The following is a 24,427-nucleotide window of genomic DNA, read 5'->3' as shown; positions in this document are numbered from 1 at the left end:
TAACTCCTCTCATGCAATGTAACCACTGCACATACTTGGCCAGACTCTGACAGCCAAGCTTCATGAAAATAAGCTATGCACTATGTAAGATAAAAGCTCTCATGGCAGGACAATGGAAGCAGATAGTAAAATGAACAAATCTGCAACTGACTTGCTTTTTCAGTTTAACTAAATAACTTGAGAATCCCCCTTTTAAAGCATGTGTGAGCTAAGGTCACACACCCCTAAGGTCAGCCCTGGCTGTAGTGTGGTATATGTGACGCCCCTGGACTATCAGGTCGTCACAGGGTGTTGCACAATCTGCCCTCCAGGGCAGTATCCACCTCCTCCTTGGTTTAGGGTCCCTAACCACATGGTGTTGCCTACATCAGCTAATCAAATCCTAGATATACCCTGCACCACACCCACCAAACACACCAGTGGATGGCCTGAGTGGAATAGGGTCGCCCACCTGGGGGGGGGGTTGGAGAAGAAGTTAGGGGTGTCAGTAGGAGAGAGTCGAGCTTGAAAAGTGAAAGGGAGAGGAGGTCAGGAGCAGGGCTCCTGAGGAGTAATCTATGTGGCAGACAGTTGTCTGGGCCTAGAGGAGCTGGGCCCCCGGTCGCAGGGGATCATGGCAAGGGGCACGGAACTGTTGAGGAGGACAGCCGGCGGCCTTGCACCATCACCGGGCTGGGACCAGGGCATGACGGGGTACGTGGACCCTAGGTCTGGCAGTAGCTTCAGGCAACCCGATAACTTACCCGAGGAGAACGGAGTCTTCAAGAGCTGTTCCCACCCACTCCAAAATCAAGGTACTAGCCCAACCAACAAGGGGGATAGGACTTTCCACTCAAAACAGTCCAGAAAATCCCAAGTGTGAACCCTGAGAGCAAGCTCCCACACTTAGCCATAGTGGGAAGCGAGACCCGGCAAGTTTCATCCTACCAGGACCAACAGAGAAGTAAACTGAGTGCCAGGAGGCAGGTCATGGATCACCAGGCAGCACCATTGGGGACGGGACCCAAACTAAGCTCCCCTCAGCGGCAGTGGTATCCAGAACTTTGGTTTATCCAGTTGTCGGTGTCAGCTTAATGGACTGAGTGAGTACGCAAGTGACCCCCTTTGCATTCAACAGCACTCCCCCTCACCACAACCTAGTCCCGGGGTATTCCCCCTACCCGTGGAGGGTCCACAACACCTGGCTGCCCCATTCCATCATCCCTGGGTACTCCCAACTGCAGCGGTGGTACTACTAATTACCACATACCACGGGTATGTGGTATGTGGTAATCCCCTGTAAATACCCCCTTCATTTGAGTGGCCGCACGACCCCTGGGTCAGGAGACCCTCGAGCCACCACGGATCCAGATCCGAGCAGCTCAGTTGCTGACACGGGGGCGGCACATATACAAAGCATGCCGGGGAATCACCAAACTGTAACATCAGGCATTTGAATTAAGAATAAATTCTTCTATGTTAGTTTAACCTTTATCCAGCTTACTTCTATTTTTTTACAAAGATAGAAAGAAAACAGCAAGAATGCTTCAGTGATTGATTGCATACATATATAAATGCATACAGCATGGAAAATGCTGGTTAACTTTGTCTTTTCAGCACACTAGCTGATGTTTATTTTACTTGACCTGTGGGGGCAGATATAGATCTGTTTGATCAAATAATAGAAACATTTTTTTTTTTATTTTTTTTTAAAACTTGCATGTCAACTCACTTGGAGAGGATACCAGTATTAGACAGACACACATATCTCTATTTACCCTTCCGAATTTTCAGCTAAGTATCACATAAATGGTAAAAATAACTAATTCAATTTACATAGGCTGTGGGAATGGTCAGATGGCCCGAAACTATTCCATGCCTTCTCTCTACCCATACAGTTTGTGTTTTCTTTGCAGGCATTCATTTAATTATAAAAGAGGTTAAAAGAAATTAAAAGATGAAAGATAAAAATTGTCCTGTCATGTCAAAGTATCGTCTCTGCTATTTGCAACTATGAACCAGGTTGGGGTGGGAATTAAGTAAGGACACCCCTGGATTCTATAATAAAGCTACATATTAATTTTAATTAAGGTGAAATTTTGGAAAGGATTTTTAAAGCTTTTCTTTGTCTGGAGCTTAGGCTTAATCAGTTTTTCCAATTTGGGTATCACAAATGACTTTTTGAGTAATTATTATGACATTAGGTCAGGACTGGATTGCGAATGACCCTAACCTCTGAGTTTGGTTTAATTTGTGGTGTTACAGCATCCAGCTTGGTTTAGTCTTAAGGCCCAGTCACACACAACGACTTACCAGCGTTCCCGAAAACGATGTGTCCTGATAGGGATCGCAGGTAAGTCGCTGGGAGGTCGCAGGTGAGATGTCATACAGTCAGATCTTACCAGCGATGCAGGAACAATACAGGTCGCAGTAGCGACCTGTATAACGATCTCAGCAGTCACTGTGACCCTGTCACACAGTGTCAAACACAGCGATGTGTCCTGCCCAGCAGGACATCGCCTTTGAAGAAAATGGCCTGGACCATTCAGCAATGACTAGAGATCTCACAGCAGGGGCCTGATCGCTGGTAGGTGTCACACATAACAAGATCGCTAACGGGATCGCTACTGCGTCACGGAAACCGTGACTCAGCTGCGATCTAGCTAGCGATCTCGTTATGTGTGACGGTACCTTTAGTTAAAATCCATCATTGATCCAATTACTAATCCACTCTTTTTAAGGTAGATTCACACAAAGGGATTTTGAAACAAATCTCCTGTAAAATCTTCATTGAAACCCACTTGAAATACTCTTCCTGTTCTATGTAATGGAAAATGCACTTTTCTGTTCAAATGACAATTTTTTTTACCTTTTTGTACTGCAAGGTAAAAAGCTTGGGATGTTGTCCATGTTAATTCTGATATACCTGGATAGGTGAGTGAACCTCAAATGGGAAATGTTACAGGGTATGTACTGATGGAGCAGGGGCTCCTAAGTTGGCTCTTAGACTCGAGACCCTGTGCTGTCCCTTATCTTTGAGGAAAGCTTCATGGTAGCCAGGTTTGATCCACCAGCGTGACCCTGTCTCCTGTGCGAGCCCTGATCTTACTCCCCCACCCTGGGAGCGGGCCGGAAACCCAGTAACAAAACCCAACAGAAAAGACACAGACAACGCAGAACAAAACTATGTACACACTGCACTCAAACACAAAGGGGAGACAATATGTGTACAGGGGAATAAAGAATGGGCAGGGAATAAACTCACAACAGGGGAACGTTCACACCATGCAGAATAGCAACTGTAGTTCACCATGAATGAGATAACCTCTGAGAAGGGGATCGCTGAAGCTATCTTTGGCAATCTCTTACTATACTCCCCAGCCTTAAATAGGAAGAGACCAGCTGTGCATGGTAATAATCAACCTGGCTCTCAGAAGAGTTGCACACTGCTCCAAAAAGGATTAACTACTGCACAGTTGGGAGCAGTGAAACAACTCAGCCGATGCCCAGCAGAGGTGAGCACTTAAGAGAGACCAGGTTGCCTGTCCGATTTCACAATGTGAAGAGAGTCCGACACTGTAGTAGCAATCCACATTTGCGGCTCCGGGCAGGACATGACAGGCAATTCAGACAATCTGATCCATTAATATTATATCCTTTATGTAGAAACAAAACACCAGATAGTAGGAACCATATGTTACTGTTCTTTTTCTCTATAATAGTTATAATAGGCATTAGAAGAAAGTCAACAGAACTTGGTCAACTATTTAATCTGTATGTGGGATTTCTGACTCTCCTGATAGCAGATGTTGAAGGCAAGAAGGATCAGAAATGTTGAAATTTAACATGCCTGATACTTTTTCTCCATAAATGAGATAGGCCAACAGAGGTGTCTGGCAGGGGTTTATTCCCTGGACTCATGCATGCTTGGCCCAACTATGTGTACATGAGTATGGGGAGTTTGGGGCTGGAAGTGATAAACGTCAGCCAAATTGTTGTTCAGTCAATAGCTAGTTAAAGTGTATAACCAACTTAAAGGAGTTGTTCTGACTTAGTGAAAAATCACATATCCACAAAATTGCTGATTAGTGAAGGACCAACAACTGGGACCCCCACTTGTTTTGAAAATAGTGATCTGAATTGTCCTGTCTGAATGAATGGACAGTGTTCCACCACTTCTTTCATTGCCTATTGGATGAATAAAGACTCCAGTATACATGAGTAATGACTAGAAAATTCTGGGGTTATATTAGGCTCCTTTGCAGATGTGTCCCTTCTGATCTTGTATGTTTGTGTACTGAACAATAGCTTCTATAAATAATATTCAATTTGCTTTAAGGAGAGCCAAATTATATACCGGGGTCAGTGTCGATTCTGGAATTTCTCCTGGGAAACAAAAGGAAAAATAAACTATACAAATTGGTATTATTGCTACAGTAACCCATGGGGAAGCATCTCTGGTGAATATTGTGAAAATCACTAATTTATCAGATGAAGTAAATATTTGTAGAGTTAGCTGTGGCCAGATATTTCTTCCCAGTTGCCAAGTTGTGGTCACAACTGTTATACTTAGCTTTGTTAATAAAGTATTATTGTATATAGTGATGGGCAAACCCGAACTGTAAAGTTCGAGGTCCATACTGGACACCTAGTGTTCATGCACGAACCCTGAACACGGACTTCTCAGGGAAGTCCGTGTTACTGTTTGGGTTTGGGTTCGGCCATACGAATAAAAAAAAATAGAGCAAAATGGGATTAAAGCAAGACATTTATACTTACTGAGGCTCCTGCACAGCTGTTACACTGTTTCTGTGTCAACTCATTAGATTTCATGAATATTCACTGCTTCTCCCCCCACCCTCTGTGTGATTGGTTGCAGCCAGACTGTCGGCGTGCCTGCATCTGTGATTGGTTGCCCTCATACTAGATGTCTGAGTCCTGGAAGTGGAGTGTAAAAATAAATAACTGGAAAAAATGGCATAGGGTCGCTCGTATTTTGATACCTGCGCAGATAAATCAGACAGCTGGAGGCTGCAGCACTCAGCTGTGTGCATTATTTTGTCTGTGTATCAACATATGCTGGACCCCATGTGGCTTTTTTAAAATTATTTAAATAAAAGGCTATTGGTCCTCCACAATTTTGATACCCAGCCAAGATAAAGCAGTCAGCTGAGGGCTGGTATTTTATGGCTGGAGCAACCTTTGATTATTGGGCCCTCCCCAGACTAAAAATAGCAGCCCACAGCTGCCACAGAATTGGCGCTTCCATTAGATGCACCAATCCTGGCGGTTACCTGGCTCATTCTGATTGACCTGTATCTGTGGCAATCAGGATAAAATAAGCGGTTAATAGCAGCTGTGATTTGTCAAAAAAGTAGCTGTCATTAAGCCTCAGATTAGTAATGGGTAGGGATCTATCAGGAGACCCCCCCCACTACTAATCATCTAAGTCACAAGAAATAAACACAAAAGACAGAGAAAAATCCTTTACAAAAAAACAAAACAAAAACACCCTCTTTCTCCAATTTATTAATGCTCAAAACACTCCTGCATGTCTGACGTAATCTACAGACACGAAGTCCCATGATGATCTCGACTCTGCTTATCTGAGGTCACATTTTGCAGTCACATTAGAAAACATGACCATGCAATGCGGCATGCAGGACACACTGACGGAACCGCAGATTTGGGCGGTGATGTCAATGAGTTCACCTGAGGTCACAGCAGGCTGTTTCCACGGTACCCTAGCTGTGATCTCGGGTGAATTGACTTTAAGTGAACTCATGCGGTTTTAGTGCTTTTTTTTGCCAGGAGATGAAAATTTGGTGCAGAAATGTTTGCAACCAAATACTCAACATGTGCACATAGATTAATCCGGTGATCCAGCATTGAGTGCATTACTGCACAAAATCTGCATCTTCTTGTAAAAATACACTGAAACCACATAAAAAACGGGCTTGATTACAGCTGTGACTTTTTTGACAAATCACAGCTGTCATTAACTCCTTATTTTACCCCAACTGCCACTGTTCCAGGGCAATCGGGATGAGCTGAGTTAGTTATCTAATGCATGCACCAATCCTGGGGTGGCTGCAGGTTGCTATTTTTAGGCTTGGGAGGGCCCAATGACCATGGGCCTCCCCAGCCTGAAAATACCAGACCCCAGATATCCGCTTTATTTTAACTGGGTATCAAAATTGGAGGGTCTGCATGCCATTTTTAAAAAAATATTTACTTAAATAAGCCACATGGGGTCACTCATTTTGATACACAGTCAAGATAATGCATACAGGACAACCAATCACAGACGTCGGCATGCCAGCAGTCATACTGCATCTAATCACAGATACTGTCAGAATGAGTATGCTGGGGAAGCAGTGCATATCCATAAGGTTTAATAAGCAGACACGGAAGCAGTGTGAAAGCCCCATGAGAGACTTGGTAAATATAATTGTTCTGCTTTAATTCCAATTTTGCTTACTTTTACAGCCCCCTAGCCCTTACTAACACCATTTTATAACATTTAAGTTTGGGTTCCTTAAACTTATATGGGTTTCAGCATACGGGGTCAAGTACGGTATCAAGTCCGGCCAGACCCACTGATTCTGCACATATGTGAATTCGCCCATCTCTAATCACGAATTGATTAAAAAAATATATTTTTTCAAAATAGCAATAGACATTTTCCACTCTTTCAACATGGGAGACCAGTCAGTCAACCAGCCAGTCAGCTAAGCTGACATACATAAGCTGACATACATTTAGGTTTCATGATGTAATTGTCTGAATGCAACTGTTGTCCCTTAAATTATGGATGAAACAAAAGGACCATGCCACTGTCACGCTAGGTACGGGAAAGTATCAAGTGAACGGTGTAAGGGAAGGCAAAACCTGTGTCTAGGAAAGGGTGAGATGGTGACCTCTGACCAAGCCTACCGTTAGGCCCTGGGTTCCCTCACCACTCTAAATAGGTTCCACACCTATGCGCTGCGATGGATACCTGACCCTTATCTGACCCTGATCTGCGCACAAGGTAGAAAGTGGATGGAATGAGCTCTTCGTTAACCCCACTAGGCACTAGAAGACACACATAACAAACAAAGGAAAAGAACAAAACAACTTATCTCTCTAGATGACTGAGAAAAAAGTTCAGTATAGACCAGCAACGATCCTACTGATGAGTGCAAGCCGCCTGCTTGCATCCAGGGCTTGTGAAGGAACTGAATTATATCACCAGCACAAGTCCAGGGAAGATGGAAGTATTTAAGCACAAGGGGAATACTGATAATTAGCAGCTAGATGTAATGAGCACTTTGCTGGGTCCTAAAGGGGAAGAGATGAAAACCCAGCAGTAAAGCTACCTAATAGAAAGTCAGGGAGCATTTAGCTTAGCCAAAGTCTGTGACCTACTATTGCCAGAAACCACATGACTGTCTGACACCATGAAATCGACCAACAGCCAAAGGAGACTTGTACTCTAGTACACAATGGCACAACCAGAAAATCTGTAAAGTTCCCTTATCTTTAACAGGCTATTATACAATAGGCTTTCAAATTCAGACGCTTTAAAAAAATATCTTTGGAAACTACATACCCTTTTAGCTGAAGTGCAGCATCCTCATCTTCACTGATCCTGCGCATCATGCCACAGTTTTCTAGAGAGAGTTTCTCTAATAGATGAAAATCCACATCATTACCTATTCCAATGCTGAATAGGCAGAACTTTTCTTGAATTACATTTTTAGTATTTCCTAAAATTCGGCTAGATTCAATCTCCCCAATGGTAGGTCGCCCATCAGTCAAAAATATAATCAGAGAGACGCTCTTTTCATGTTTGCCATTATTAGCAAGGTAATCCTTCAGGAGATTTGATGCTGTCTGGATGCCACCATTTATATTTGTACCTTAAATAGAGAGTGTTTGTTAAGTACATTCCATGAAAAAAAAACCAACATAAAACAATAAAAAAAATCTAATCTTCTATTTAGAAATTCATTATTACATGCAATCTGTCACCATCTACCCTACCCCCATCCACACCACTGATTGATAGCTTTTTATGTACACTATGTATAGTCAGAAAGCTATCAATCAGTTCTGTGGGCTTGGTAATACAGACCTTATGAACATGGAGGACTACCTAGCAGCAGGTCTACTAGTCCTCTAGTTTGAATCTGCTTGTGATAAAACAATGATTTTATCAAAACTACATCAAATAACCCAGTAATTGACAAATTGCCAGAGTCAGGGTCTCTGTATCTAAATCATGCTTCTCCAAGATTAGGTTACAGAACCAATGACAGATTCCCTTTCAAGGTATATCTGATATACTCCCAACCTGTTATTAATATATTGTAATATTATCAGTGGTACTTCACTGTCATTATTCTTATATTTTGTGTCCCAATATTAACAAATATTAAACATGAAGCACAATTTAAGAAACTATGGAATAAGAAACATTAAATATACTTTAAATAGAATTCAAGCTGGTATGAATCAATATGCAGGACCCGGTATATTGACCATGTAATCTTAGGCCGCTGGACAAAAGCCATGAGAATCTCTTTTTATAGCTCCGCATCCAAAACTCTTCTTTTAAAGGGAATCTGTCATGCTTTTTTGCATGACATCTTCATGACCGGTTAATAGCCTCTTGCTAGTGTCCGGCTGCTGCACTGAGAGCACCAGGAGGAAATAAAATTTTTCCCGGCAGCCTTCAGTCATAAATGCACAGCCGATTCGGTTTCAGTCACCACTCTCTGCATAAGGAGCGGCGGCTGTAGCCTGGCCACAGGAACTGATGGACAGCCGGCTCTGCCCTGATGCACTGCTAATCCGGCTGTCAGTACCGGGGCATGGTTACAGCCACCACTTACTGTATACCCAGCGGTAACTGAGACCGCTCTGACCACAAATCTATAGGACAGAAAGAACAAGGCTGCCAGAAGGGAATAAAGTTCATTTTCTGAAGGCAGGGGGGCTCCAGAGTGGCGGCTGCACGGCATCAGAACCTGAAGGTCAACCATAAAGCTGCAGGCTAAGACTGTTTTATAACATGGCATGTTCCTTTTAAATAGCCAGGCTGGTGTGACGTCATTTTTGTAGCGTAACATACATGTGATGGCTCACCGGATTATCTAATCATAGGAGGAGGTCCGATGTCAGGAGGCAGGAGATGTTTTTCAGGGCTCCTAAGTGGCCTTAGATTATTAATGTGGTCAATTTGCACCAACTATAATCAATAATTATTCTAACTTATCATGAGCTCTGTGGTTTTGTGGTAATTGGACTTGGAATGTCAATCGATAAGTATTGACTCACAATGAATTACACAAAGAAATTCAATTTTGTACATATTTTGTAAGAATGTACATATTTTTACAAAGTCATTATGAATAAAAATGTTATAAACAGTTTTGAAACTGTTATATATATATATATATATATATATGTATATATATTGGGTTTAATGGACATATACTGTAATATATAATTTTACTTATTACTATTTTAACACTGCAGTCTTAAATAAAAAAGAAAAGTATATATAAAATATATCTATATAAAATGTAAAAAATATATATATATATATATATATATATATATATATATATATATATTTAAAATATATTCATAGAGAATGCCTGTCTTATTCTTGTTAATGTATACAAGTTTATACACTGATAAAATTGTATGTCACACAATGTTAAAAATCAGTAGTTTAGGAGAACCCACCTCCTGTAGGTGACAAGCCAAATATAAATTTTTTTGCATCTCGGATGTTGTTAGGAGAAACTTTTACAAGCTCATTTGGCTTCCAAACTTTGATTTTGTTCGAAAATCCTATTATATTAAAGTGATCATCAGGCCTCAAATCCCGAAGAATTGTAAATAAAGCTTCTTTGGTCTACAGGAAATAAAGATATTCAGCTCAACAAAGAAACTTATATATTAGCAGTGAGCAATTGATGCCAACTAATGAAGAAAAATTAATATTACGTCAGTGTTAGAAGAACAATCTGGCAGTTAGAACTTGCACAAAAGTCAGTTATACCACATGTCAGACATATGTAACTCACTAGGTCACACTTCTGTTATATCAGAATTAATCCAGGTTAAAACTTTCCCTTTTCATGCCAAGGCCCTATATCCATGGGTGAAAATTATCTGGAGCATTCAAAATAATAGTCTACTTTGCAGAATGAGATTTATGGCACACTTGGAAAAATGGCTGCTCAAAAAGGGGTTCAAGCCCATTAATAAACTAAAGAAGAACTTGGCACTCCAAAATGAATATAAGGAATTTATTATACAGGGAGTCCAAAAAACTATAACGTTTCGACCCCTATATTTGGGTCCTCATCAGACATAATATTCAACTATGAGCATTTTTATTTAGCATTTTCAATGTTCTAAAGACAGTAATATTGTCATATAACCATAGTGTAAGATCAACTTTTATTTTGTAAGAAAGTAAAAACAGGGATGAACTTTGGTGAGAGGAGGAAAGGAAGTGGGGGGATGGTATGGGAGAAATGTGAGAAGAAGGATGGGAAGTCCTGTTCAGACCTCGGAAATATGCATATAGTGAAAGCTTATCTATGAGTAGTGATTATGTGTGGCATAAATGTTACCTATGACCAGGGTAATAAGAGGAATGCTTTAATAACAGGGGTCAGATTAATTGAAAATTGTTGAGTTTTGATATAAATACCATGAGTACCTAAAAATCTAAGTTTTTTGTTCTTAGAGTGAAACAATTGGGTTTCTGCCTTTTTGCTCTCAGCTCACATGCTGAGAGCTTGTGGAAGGTGAGTTGTCCAGCTCCTTCCACAGGGTGCTTGTGCTGTGTGGCGGCCATTGTTGTGGTGGCTTTGTGTCAGTGGGACGGTGTGTCCTGGAGTCATGGGAGCTCTGCCTTGCAGCATGGGTGTTGTGAGGCACCAGGTCACCTGCCCTATTGGTGCATTTTCACTACTGCAGTGGTTGGCACACAGCGCCGCATCCTTAAAGCTTCAAATAAGTTAGGGACCCACTGAGAGACTCGCCGTGACGTGGTTGTGGGCTTCATACAGTCTGATCAGAATGTTAAACCAAGAACTTCATATTCAGGTATATAAATTTTTGCCTAGCGGCATTAGATCAAAGTATGATTTTTGGATGTGTGGTTCATGTCTTGTTCTCCAGCTATGAAACAATTGGGTTTACTTAAAGGTGCAAATAAGATTTCACTCATTGAGTAAGAAAAGAAAAGACGGTTCTGCACCACCATAACCAGCCTGACAATAGTCCTGGGGGGAATGGACATCTCACGGAAACCCCATTTCACTCACCGGTCCTGGGTGCGTGTTGAAAGGATAAAGAACCTCAATATAGCCAATGTTAGGAGAATGAAACAACCGCACAATCCAACTCAGATCCGGTAAAAAACTTCTTCTTTATTTTACAAATAGATGCATATAAAACGCAGGGTGAGGACTAGGTGCAGGTCCTACCAGGACCACAGCCGTTTCGCATATAATCACACTTCCACAGGTCCACAGCAGTGACTACAGACCATCCATGGAACACTCGGTCTTCATCTCCGCCAGTAAAAGCATCACAAGTGCATATAATTAAAAAGGAACAAAGAACTCCTGAGATACATACGATATTGAAGTTCCATTTTACACCTTTCACAAGGAAGAGTCAAAAGAGGACTCAAATTCAAACATGATTACAAAAACGGTTACAAAAACACTGATAAATCATTGCGGTCATTCAAACCTAATTGCCCTGTGCTTTGAACTTTATAATAAGCTTTGCTTCAACTTGTAACAGTAGCTTATGTAGATCGCCACCTTACGGTGGTAGATTAACACATTCAAGTCCAGCAAACCTCGAAAGATCTGGGTTAGCATTATGACTTTCCTGCATGTGTTCAATTAGTCTGGGAGAACCTTTATTTGACAAAATAGAATTATAGTGTTCTTTAAAACGAACATATAACGGACGTATAGTCTTTCCAATGTAGAAGTGGCCACAAGGGCACACCACTGCATAAACTACAAATTTTGTCTTGCAGGAAATAAAATGCCTGACCCAATGTGAATACGGGCCAAATTTTACAGGGTTAGCTACTAAATATAGCTTGCAAAACCGGCAGTTGCCACATTTAAAGTTACCTATTGGACATGCATTGTCTAACCAGGTTTTTGGATTTTTTTAATCTATTTTTTACCAATAGATCTTTCAGATTATTGATTTTACGGTACGTTAGTAAAGGTTTTTCTGAAGTTACTTCTTTAAAGTCAGGGTCGTTCTGCAAAATGTGCCAGTTTTTGTATATGGTGTTTTTTATTATGTGGTCCAGAGAGCCAAACTTGAAATTGAAAACTAATCTTCTAGAGGTCTTCCATGCTAACTTATTCTTTTTTGCCAGATGAGGTGTGTCACATTCTGATCTTGCAATAGCCTTTTTTAGCAAGTTCTCAATTAAGAGTTCAGGATAACCTCTTTCTTTTAGTCTTCCCTTTAATTCCTCTGTCTGCTGCCAGAATATGTCCTCCTCATTATTAATTCGTTTTAATCTTAAAAATTGATTAAACGGCAAGGCCACTTTGGTATGATGTGGATGAGCACTTTCAAAGTGCAGTACGGAATTAGAGGCAGTCGGTTTTCTAAAAACCTTTGTGCATATTTTTCCTTCCTTCATGAAAATATCTACATCAAGAAAACTCACAGAGAGACCACCAAATGAATACGTAAATGACATGTTCATTGTATTGGATGAATTTAGATATGTTACAAAGTCAGCAAAAAGCTCAGATAAGCCATCCCAAACAATGAACACGTCATCCACATATCTTAAATACAATTTGATGTTTTTCAAAAAGAGGTTCTGCAAAGAAAAAACATAACGGCTTTGAAAAATACCAAGAAAAATGTTGGCGAGGGCACCATTTATCTAAGAACAAAAATGCATTTTTTGTCAAAATAAATGTAAGTGCCTCGCCCACAAAATTACAAAAACTGGGCTCTTTTCTACAGTTCTGCACAACTAAAATTTGACTCATTAATCCAAACTAGCAAGGTAGAGGGAGGTTATTGTGTCTCCAACGCCTTGCAATGGAAATTTTAGCGCCATTACGAAGAAGAGGAATTACAGAATATTTGTTTACACTACTGTGAGTGTGACGCCCTGGACCCCAGGGGTCACAGAATAACATCACATACACACACCCCCTCCCCTGGTCAGGTATATCAGTCAAACAAAACCCTTGTTGCCTCCCTCCAGGGTCTGATGTCCACACCAGGTGGGGCGGAGCCAGGCGGTTAGCCCCACCCACCGAGGAGTTCACAGGCCTGGAGGCGAGAAAAGTGGTCAGAGAGAGTTTTGAGGTTGAAGTAGAGAGGTGGTAGTGAGAGGAGGAGAGACTGTGTGTGTCTGGGTCGGAGCCCAGGCACTATCAGCAAGGTCGGCAGACGGTGGTGGCCGTCTGCAGGAGTTGGTGGAGGTCAGCGGAACGGTAGGACTGGGGTCGGGCGGTGGCCCGCCGGTACCGAACCGGGGAGCAGATTGAAGCCAAGCACCAAGGCAGGGTACTCAGACCCCGACTAGGCTCGGAAGCCGCCGGAACAGTCAAATTCCCTGATTGCGGTCTGGACCTCAGGGGTTCATTTCCAACCAAGTCCCGTCAGAAGGCAACAGCCCAACCCGTCCGGATAAGAGTCACCGCCTACGGCCAGAGATCCAAGGGCCAGCGCCTGCGGGCAAAACGGGCTCTCCCAACACGTACAAGCCGGGGAGCGGACTGCCCGTGGAAAGCCATAGGAGTCAAACACTTACACATAGGTGCAGGGAACGACAGCCACCATCAACTCGTCCGGGGAAAGTGAAGACACCGCAGCCGACTGCGGGCCCCGTCCATCCAGCCATTTGGTTTACCAGAGACTCTGTCCTTGTCTACCTGAGTGAGTACAACAGTGCCATCCGGCACCGCAACGTTGCACCCGTTCCATGCTGCTTCCCCGCATCGGCACCTGCACCTATCCCTCCTCCCTACTCCCCAACCGGGGCCCCAGGACCAACAGCCCCTACCCACGGAGGGGTCAACACCTTAGCTGCTCTCCGCCATCGCTCCCAGGATTCCCCGTCACCAGCAGCGGTGGTGCCCACCATCACCACGACCCGTGGGTGGCGTCACAACCGACATCCCACCACAAACCTTCCCTCCCTTTTCACTCGTGGGCGAGGAGGTGCTGCTCGAGCCCCCAGGTCCGGCCCCATGCTCGAGCCACCGAGGAGCAGAAGCACCGGACCCAAGCGCCAGCGAACCGCCAGGCGAGCGGCGTTCCCGACCCCTCCGCCCGCGACAACTTGGCGTCACGAACAGGATTCTACCCATCTACTTACCAGTAGAAGTGCGCCTTGCAGTCCCCGCCGGCGGTGTCTGGCCGAAAAATTTGAAAGTCTGCTGCCATCTTGGGCGCGAAAAGTTCCCGCTCTAGTAGTCTTCCCGTGAAAAGTGAAGCCCCGCCCCCGGGAGAAGGAGGTGTCGGAGAGAACCAAGGGGGGCCAGAAAAAGATGTCTGCGCCTGACGGGGCTGTTGGAGGGGCGCCGGTCGTGGTTGCGGCGGTGCCCGGAGATGGAAATATGGCAGCCCTCGCTCCAGCCGCAGAGGCGGGGGGGCGCGGGTCCAACGGTCGCCCAGGTAATGCCGATCTCCCTGCCCTATGTGCCCGGTGCTACCTGGCTGCCGCAATACGATGGGAAATCTGATGCCTTGCAGGCGTTCCGGAAAAAGATTAGCCCGGTTCTTGACCTGTATGCCATGACCGGCAGACAGCGGGCGGCGGTAGTGCTAGGGAAGCTAACCGGCGCGGCTGAGCAGGAGACGGAGACCTGGACCGACGCGGCCCGGGCTCAGTGACTACCATTTTTGAGAAACTCCAAACCGCTTTCGAGACCCGCACAGAAGCTGAATTGCGGATGCAGTTTTATCAATACCGACAGCGACCTGCAGATAACATAAGAGACTATGCCTTGCGCCTGCAGACTGCCCTCCGTACACTGAAACGAGTGGACACCATTAACGATGTGGACAGCAATAAGATGCTAGTGGAACAATTCCTGCAGGGGCTGGGGTCCACGGAGGACCGCAAGAAGCTGTGGCTGTGGGCCCTGGAGCATCCCGATCTGGACTTTACCGTATTGAAAGAGCGGGCCATCAAGGCCCTGCAAGCCCCAAACCCTGATGCCCCTGATGTAGCCCCGTGGCCGGCTGAAACCGCTCCTGTCTCGGTAGCACCTCCCCTCCTGGCTCTACCAGCCCCTGCAGCGCCCGGCGGACCGATGGAGGAGCTGGCCGCACAAGTCCGCCGCATGGATGGAGACCTCGCCCGGATCCTCGCCGCACTCCAGCTTCCGAAGATCCAGCTCGCCGACAGCCCGGAGGATGTCCCCTGGATGCAGCGGAAAAAGATCAACGACCAGCGGTATGGACCCCCTACCTGTTACAGGTGCGGCAAGCCTGGTCACTACTCCCGGTGATGCCCGTTTAAACGAGAACCCCTGGGGCCAAGGGCCAATCCTCAGGAGTAGACCCTAACGGCCCTACCAATTGGCAAGACTGGTGCGTTGGAGGCCGCCCCATCATCCCCCTGGCGGTGGACGGCATGCCGACCATGGCCCTATTGGACACCGGATCACAGGTAACCACTATGCCATAAACGTTGTACCAGCGGTATTGGGATGATAGTGAACTTGCCCCTCCTGATGACAGCCTGACCATTATTGCGGCCAATGGGCTCCCTATGACACAGGTGGGCTTCAAAGAAGTGACCCTGACCGTGGGACGTACCGAGTTAAAACACCAAGGGATGATTGTGGTGCTGAATGAATCCAGTGACCGTAACCCAAAAGTAATTTTAGGGACTAATGTAATTGAGCATTGTATGGGGGAAGTGCTGAGTCTGTTGCAGCAGTTGTCCACCACTGCAGGAGGAGGTCGACAGAGGGCCGTGCAGCTTGAAATCCGGGCCCGCCTACATCGGCAGCAAGTGAACTTGACGGGTGGAGAGATTGGTGGAGTGCGGGTGATGGATGTGGCCCCTTTGGTGGTGCCACCAAGGAGCGCGATGATGATTTGCTGCAGGGCAACAGTAGGCCCACAGAAGCGCGATTACCCGGCGATGGTGGAACCCACGGCTTCAGAACACTGGCCCACGGTGATGGCGGCCAGAGGGGTGATTGACGTCAAGAAGGGGAGAGTGCCTGTGAGAGTGCTGAATTGTGGGGAGGAAGAAGTTAGGCTTCCCCGTTACGCTACCATTGCCAAGCTGCTTACCATAGACCCCCACGCCATCCACGAAGCCACCCCTCCTACCTCTGCACCCCCCACCAACAGTGGCACACCCCTGAACAACTAAAGGAGTGGTGCCAGGAATTACAAGTAGGCTCTGAAACTACACCCACGCATCACAAAGAGGGTGTATACAGGGTAGTACAGGAGTATGAGCAGGTTTTCAGCAAACACCCGCTAGACTTCGGGAGGATTAAAGGGGTTCAACACCATATCCCCACGGGCATACATCCACCCATCAAAGAAAGGTATAGGCCAATCCCACCAGCACACTATCAATGCGCTAAGAACATGTTGAGGAACATGAAGGAGGCAGGGGTCATCCGGGATAGTTGTAGTCCCTGGGCAGCTCCACTGGTGCTGGTGAAGAAGAAAGATGGCACCATGAGAATGTGTGTGGATTACCGGAAGATCAATCAAATAACGCATAAGGATGCCTATCCTCTCCCCCATATTGAAGAGTCGCTGGCTGCGCTGAAAACTGCTAACTATTTCTCTACCCTACCAGCGGATACTGGCAGGTGGCGGTTGCACCAGAATATCGTGAGAAGACTACATTTGCCACCCCCATGGGACTCTGTGAGTTCAACAGCATGCCATTTGGGCTGTGCAATGCCCCGGGGGACCTTCCAACGACTTTATGGAGGGCTGCCTGGGACATCTTAATTTCGAAACTGTCTTACTGTACCTGGATGAAGTAATCGTGTATTCTCAGACGTACGAAGCTCACCTGGAGCACCTGGCGGAGGTACTTAGGTTGCTAAGTACGGGATGAAGCTGAAACCCTCCAAGTGCCATCTGCTGAAGCCTAAGGTGCAGTACCTCGGACACGTGGTGAGTGCAGAAGGTGTCGCCCCAGACCCTGAGAAGGTTACCGCTATCCAGGACTGGCCGCGGCCGACCGCAGTGAGGGAGGTGAGGCAGTTCTTGGGCCTGGTGGGCTATTACCGCCGCTTCATCAAGGGGTACACGAAGATGGCTGCACCAATGCAAGACCTCCTCATGGGACAGACCAAGGGTGGTAGGGCCCCCGGACCCCCGTTTGTGTGGGGAAAGAAGCACGAGGGGTCCTTTCACCAGCTGAAGTCAGCCTTGGCAGGGGAAGAATTCCTGGTGTATCCCGACTACGGCCTCCCGTTCATCCTTTATACCGATGCCAGCAATGGGGGCCTGGGGGCAGTCTTGTCCCAGGTCCAGAACGGGAAGGAGAAAGTGATCGCCTACGCCAGCAGAAAACGGCCCACGGAAAGAAACACAGAGAATTACAGCTCCTTCAAGCTTGAGTTCCTAGCCCTGGTGTGGGCAATCACCGAACGGTTTAGGCATTACCTCACGGCGGCAAAATTCACTGCCTACACGGACAATAATCCGTTGACCCATCTGGATACGGCCAAGTTAGGCGCACTGGAACAGCGGTGGGTGGCTCGGCTGTCCAACTATGACTTCACTATCAAATACAGAGCCGGCCGCAAGAACACCAATGCGGACGCGTTATCCCGGATGCCCCACCTACCTGATGGTGGGTCAGAAGACGACGAACTCGAAGAAATCAAGTTGCCCGCATTCCACCAGCCACCAGCCGAAAAACTTTGTGTCAATCAGCAACAGGTGGACCTGGACCCGCTACCCAGTCAGGGGTGGCAAGAAGCCTAGGACCAGGCGCCTGCCATCCAGTTGGTTAAGATCATGATTGCACAGGGCTCCTCCAAAATGGATCCCTCAGCTCCCTCTGAAGCCCAGCGGCTGTGGAAAGAAAGAGCCTGGCTATACCTGCATCAAGGGAAGCTGTATTGGGAGCTGATCAACCTGAAAACTCATGAGAAGGTTTGCCAGCTGGTGGTTCCTCAGGCCAGGCGTACCATGATGGCGCTGGACACTTCGGGTGGAAGAAGCTGGAGATGTTGCTGAGAGAGCGGTTCTATTGGAGTGGGATGCGGGAATCTGTGGAGGCCATGTGTCGAGAGTGTGGTCCCTGTACACTGAGAAGGAGGGATGAAATCAGCCAGAGAGCCCCCCCTACAGCCGATCATCACCCATCAACCGCTGGAATTGGTCGCCTTGGACCACGTCAAGCTCGCACCCAGTTGAAATGGGTATACCTATGCCCTAACCATCGTAGACCACTACTCACGGTTCATGGTGGTTGTTCCAGTTAAAGATCTGACAGGCTATACTGTAGCTTGAGCATTCCAGGCCTACTTCTGTCGACCGCATGGGTACATGGAGAGAGTGCTCACGGATCGGGGTCCAGCCTTCGAAGCAGAGGTGTTCCAGGAGTTTTGCCAGTTGTACGAGTGCAAGAAAATCAGGACCACACCATACCATGCCCAAACCAATGGGATGTGTGAAAAGATGAATCACTTGGTCCTGGGTCTCCTCAAGACCCTACCGTTGGAAGAACGAAACCCGTGGCCGGAGAAGCTGCCCGACCTGGTAGACATGTACAACAACATTCCCTGTAGTTCTACCAAGTGTACACCCGCGTATCTGATGAGAGCCCGATCGGGCCGGCTGCCAGTGGACCTGGAAATGGGCCTGGACGCTCCAGAGGCACTTCCCTCCACTGCAAACTGGGATACCAAGCGGCAGGCGCAGTACCGACGGATTCAGGAATATATGGAAAAGAATCTGCGTCAGAGCCGAGAAAAACAAGAGCAACGCTTCAACAGACGGGCTCCTGCTGTCCCCTTTGAGCCTGGGGATACAGTGCTGAAACGGAAGAGGAGAACCCATAAGCTTGATGATCAGTGGGAAAGAACCCGTATGTCATACAGCCCACTGGATGGGAGAACGAGAAGACTTATCTGATTAGTCGCGACCAGGGAAGAACCACGGCTACAGTTTCCAGGGACCACCTGAAGAGATGCCCACACCCCTTACAATTGGCAAATGAAGTCCCAGTCCCCATACCGAACGGGGAGAAGAAAGAGGTGATCCACACAGCGATGGGTGACTTCCCAGTAGACTGGCCTATGCAGAACGGCGCGGTGATTATTCCGGTGATAATGTTCCCACAACCCATGGAAGAAGTGGAAACGGAAATAACCGCCAGTGAACCGCTTGAACTCGTGCCCAGGGATGCACCTATACCAGCCCCCCGTAGGTCTCCACCTGCCATACCCGACAGACGGGAAGAGGAACCAGTTGTCTCCTCTGTCCCAGTGCCCCCCAATGACGACATTGTGCCCAGAAGGTCCACACATCCCAACCTAGGTAGGCCCCCGCTTAGGTATAGGGAAACTGCCATCTAGGGGTGCCGTATGTTGATTGTGTAAATATCTGAATGAATGAACACTAATCACCCAAGGTTTTCACCTGATTTGCAGAAGAACCGTTCTCCCCGTTGGGACCATCAGTATGTTGTTGTCCCCTTTTGCCACATTACCTCCCTGAAGCAGCCTACATGAGAAACTGCTCATGAACACGGCCGAGAACTAGCAGGCCACCCACAAACTTCTGGGCTTGTAAATAATTCCGGGCTGGAGTCCCGTTAACCGCCTCCGGAGAGGCAGGTTGGAGGAGGGACCCGCAGCAGAGCAGGCTGGGGTCCGGTCACCACTAGGACCGGTGACCATCCTCCGGAGTCAGGGGTGCCCCTGGACGTGGGGCCCCCTGAATGACAGTCGGGTGCGAGATACCGTACCCGTTCCCGCTTGGGCAACCTGAACCAGGTTCTGTTTTCCGGACTGGGGAAAAGGGGTGCTGCCCGCTTCTTAGGGGCAGCATCAAGGTTTAGGTTGTTTGGGTGGGGAAGCGGAAGAACTGGGATCCGTCCGTTGGTATTAAAAATGTTTTTTTTTTTATTACCATTAGTAACGTTAAAGTGCCATGCCTCCCGTAAGGGAAGATTTGAAATATGCATACAGTTGTTTGTTTTATATCTTTTCAGAAAATAAAACCGGTGGTGGACGGGCAGCCCGCGGACAGTCTGCGTTTTACCAAGGGGGAGTGTAACGCCCTGGACCCCAGGGGTCACAGAATAACATCACATACACACACCCCCTCTCCTGGTCAGGTACATCAGTCAAACAAAACCCTTGTTGCCTCCATCCAGGGTCTGATGTCCACACCAGGTGGGGCGGAGCCAGGCGGTTGGCCCCACCCACCGAGGAGTTCACAGGCCTGGAGGCGGGAAAAGTGGTCAGAGAGAGTTTTGAGGTTGAAGTAGAGAGGTGGTAGTGAGAAGGAGGAGAGACTGTGTGTGTCTGGGTCAGAGCCCAGGCACTATCAGCAAGGTCGGCAGACTGTGGTGGCCGTCTGCAGAAGTTGGTGGAGGTCAGCGGAACCGTAGGACCGGGGTCGGGCGGTTGCCCGCCGGTACCGAACCGGGGAGCAGATTGAAGCCAAGCACCAAGGCAGGGTACTCAGACCCCGACTAGGCTCGGAAGCCGCCATAACGGTCAAATTCCCTGATTGCGGTCTGGACCTCAGGGGTTCATTCCCAACCAAGTCCCGTCAGAAGGCAACAGCCCAACCCGTCCGGATAAAAGCCACCGCCAATGGCCAGAGATCCAAGGGCCAGCGCCTGCGGGCAAAACGGGCTCTCCCGACACGTACAAGCCGGGGAGCGGACTACCCGTGGCAAGCCATAGGAGTCAAACACTTACACATAGGTGCAGGGACCGACAGCCACCATCAACTCGTCCGGGGAAAGTGAAGACACCGCAGCCAACTGCGGGCCCCGTCCATCCAGCCATTTGGTTTACCAGAGACTCTGTCCTTGTCTACCTGAGTGAGTACAACAGTGCCATCCGGCACTGCGCTGCACCGCAACGTTGCACCCACGCCCACGCTGCTTCCCCGCATCGGCACCTGCACCTAGCCCTCCTCCCCAACCGGGGCCCCGGGACCAACAGCCCCTACCCACGGAGGGGTCAACACCTTAGCTGCTCTCCGCCATCGCTCCCAGGATTCCCCGTCACCAGCAGCGGCGGTGCCCACCATCACCACGACCCGTGGGTGGCGTCACAACCGACATCCCACCACAAACCTTCCCTCCCTTTTCACTCGTGGGTGAGGAGGCGCTGCTCGAGCCCCCGGGTCCGGCCCCGTGCTCGAGCCACCGAGGAGCAGAAGCATCGGACCCGAGCGCCAGCGAACCCCCAGGCGAGCGGCGTTCTCGACCCCTCCGCCTGCGACATGAGCATTTTTATTTTGCTTGCTTAAAATGGCAATGAAAACCCTCTCCCTTGACATTCACTAACAGGAGTTCTCTCAGGAATATTTCTTGCAGTTTTATTTTCCCATGCTAAAACTACTGGTATATGCAATAAAAACAGATGCTATGGAACACTATACATAGAAAAAAACAGCAGCTGGAGATGTACTGCAAAGCATAGCACTTTTCTTTTGATTTCTGGTACAGATTTCACATTAAATACAGTACAATATACTGAAAGTGAATGGAGTTTAGACATCGAGGCGGTGGAATATGCTTGTTTATTTACATGGTTGGCAACCATACAAATGACTAGATTCTTCCAGCACCAGGCTTCATGCCGTCATGTTTCTGTCCTCCTTCAGTTTACTCGAATACATTGTGTAAGTCTGGCTGCGGTCACACAGAGGAGGTAGGATTGGTATGCTATATTTACAGTAGGTGCATTAACGCTATCAGCTTGGCTTTTGTATTCATCCAAAAAGCATAAGCTTGTAAGATAAAGAAGCATCTGAAGTATGAGAGTTTCTGTAATTATAAACTTTTACGAAATCCCTCGTCCTTCTGATTAGCGTGCAGGAAAAAGATAAAAAATTACCATATTTTCTGCACAGATGATTGTGGATACAAAGGATTATTTGTAAGACAGAGCCTGATGTTCCATAGCTGGACCCATTAGCTATAACCAGCTGTAGATCTTCTTTACCAAGAAAAAAATGATGTGATTCAATCCATTACTGAAATGTCACTTCAATAATAAAGATCATTGTGGTAGGACAAAGTAATGCTTTAGTGGGCTTCTTCATCAGCACATTGGTATTTAGTCAAGGCCAGGGCCAGTAGCTGGAGAACTCAGGCAAGTGCCGATGGCACATGGCACCATATTTCAACTTGCGACACACATCATACATGCATGTCAGATACACTGCATGTAAGGAGCGGGCTCAGGAGCTGAGCACATTCATACAAGCTCAAGTGCTGGCTGTGTTTTATAGATGGCAGTGTGCAGTGGGATTCAGCCGGTTCTGTCTGGTTCAGGAGAACCGGTTGTTAAAATAGCAGCTGGTTCCCCGAACTTGCAAGAAACTGCTCTGGCGATCCGGTTCTCTGTATTCACTTGTGTTAGTGTTTTTAAGACACTAACACAAATGAATCCCCGTACCTCCGTACGCGCCACACTTCCGGGTTCAGGGGAGCCTGTCTGCTCCCTGACCTGGCGTGCAGCGATGCGCTGATGCTGCTGAGGTCACGGCAGCATGGTGAGGTTTCTCATCCTGCTGCCGCCTGCCAGCATCAGTGTGCCTGCAGAGTGCCATGGAGGAGGATGGAAGACAGAGGAGAGGCCGCCAGGGCTTGGAGCAGGTAAGCGCTCAGTGAGCCGAAGATGCAGTGAGACAAGAATCTGCAGGGGAGAGGAGCCACATACCATGGGAACTCTATGGGAAAATGAGCCATACGGGACAGGATCTGCAGGGGAAAAGGAGCACATGGGATGAGATCTGCTGAGGAAAGAGGCCATGATGGGATCTGCAGGGGAAGGAAGCCATAATGGGATGGGATCTGCATGGGAAAGAGGCCATAATGGAATGAGATCTGCATGGGAAAGAGGCCATAAAGGGATGAGATCTGCAGGGGAAAGAGGCCATAATGGGATGGGATTTGCTGGGGAAAGAGGCCATGATGGGATCTGCAGGGGAAAGAAGCCATGATGGGATGAGATCTGCAGGGGAAAGAGGCCATAATGGGATGGAATTTGCTGGGGAAAGAGGCCATGATAGGATCTGCAGGGGAAATAGGGCATGATAGGATGGGATCTGCAAGGGAAAGAGGCCAAAATGGAATGGGATCTGCAAGGGAAAAAGACCACATGGGATGGGATCTGTAGGGGGAAAGAAGTCACATGTGATGGGATCTGCAGAGGAAAGAGACCTCATGGGATGGGATCTGTAAGGGGAAAGGAGCCACATGGGATAAGATCTGCACTGGAAAAGCAGCAACATGGAATGAGATCTGTATGGAGAAGGTCATCCGTTCCAATTCTAGCAGGGCTTCTTAAGTAATAATTTTTAAAAATTGTAGAAAAAACGTTTAATACAATATGACTGACAGTGACTGGAACAACTGGTTCTGGACAGGAGAGTGAAGGTATAGGAGGGTTAAACGGGGAAAGAGATTTACCTTTTTTGAATTACTTGTATTTTTTGGTTGAGGAAAGTGTGAGAAAATGGGTGTGGCTAACAAAATGGGTGTAGTTACAGAATGGGTGTGGTTTTCAAGTGGGAGGGGTTTACAGAGAACCTGTTAAAAATTTCAATCCTACCCCTGGTAGTGTGTGTGTGTGTGTGTGTGTGTGTGTGTGTGTATGTATATATAGAAAGTATGTGTACATAGTGTATGTATAGTGTGAGTTTGATTCGCAGCCTTTTATGAGGAATTATATTCTACTAGAGGGGAGATGAGACAGAGCGACCTAGAGGCTTTCTTAGGTACAATGACATTACCCAAAATTACAGAGACAGAGAAACACAGTCTAGAGGGCCCTATCACACTTGAGGAGATAGAGAGAGCTTTGCATGGCATGGCAAATGAAAAAGCCCCGGGGGTAGATGGTCTGCCGGTGGAGGTATACAAATTTCTGGAAGAAATACTCTGACCCAATTTGCCGAGTGTCTTGGAGGAGGCAAGGGAGAGGGGGACACTGCCAGAGTCTGAGGGAGGCGATAATACCGTAATACCTAAAGAGAATAAGGATCCAAAACTCGCCGAATCATACAGGCCCATCTCACTGATAACGATGGATGTAAAAATTTTGGCCAAAGTACTCTCTAATTGATTAACAGAAGTGATATCTACCCTAATCCACCAGGATCAGTTGGGTTTTATGCCTAATAGATCCACGGCAAAAAATATACGAAGATTATACCTTAACATGCAACTGCCGGT

General features: G+C 47.0%; 1 protein-coding gene across 1 annotated transcript in view; it reads right to left on the bottom strand.

Moving 5' to 3' along the window:
- ITIH5 (inter-alpha-trypsin inhibitor heavy chain 5) overlaps positions 1–24,427 on the bottom strand; it is a 135,183-nt gene that overhangs the window by 20,390 nt on the left and 90,366 nt on the right. Inside the window, exons 8-9 of the mRNA XM_075345320.1 lie at positions 9,718–9,889; positions 7,574–7,883 (exon numbers count right to left, since the gene is read on the bottom strand). Of these exons, the coding sequence (XP_075201435.1) occupies positions 7,574–7,883; positions 9,718–9,889 (482 nt within the window). The remainder of the gene's footprint in view (positions 1–7,573; positions 7,884–9,717; positions 9,890–24,427) is intronic.

Source organism: Anomaloglossus baeobatrachus, chromosome 4 (assembly GCF_048569485.1).
Source record: "Anomaloglossus baeobatrachus isolate aAnoBae1 chromosome 4, aAnoBae1.hap1, whole genome shotgun sequence".
NCBI lineage: Eukaryota > Metazoa > Chordata > Amphibia > Anura > Aromobatidae > Anomaloglossus > Anomaloglossus baeobatrachus.
Note: the sequence above shows the minus strand (reverse complement) of the source record. Positions and strands in the feature narration are given on the sequence as shown.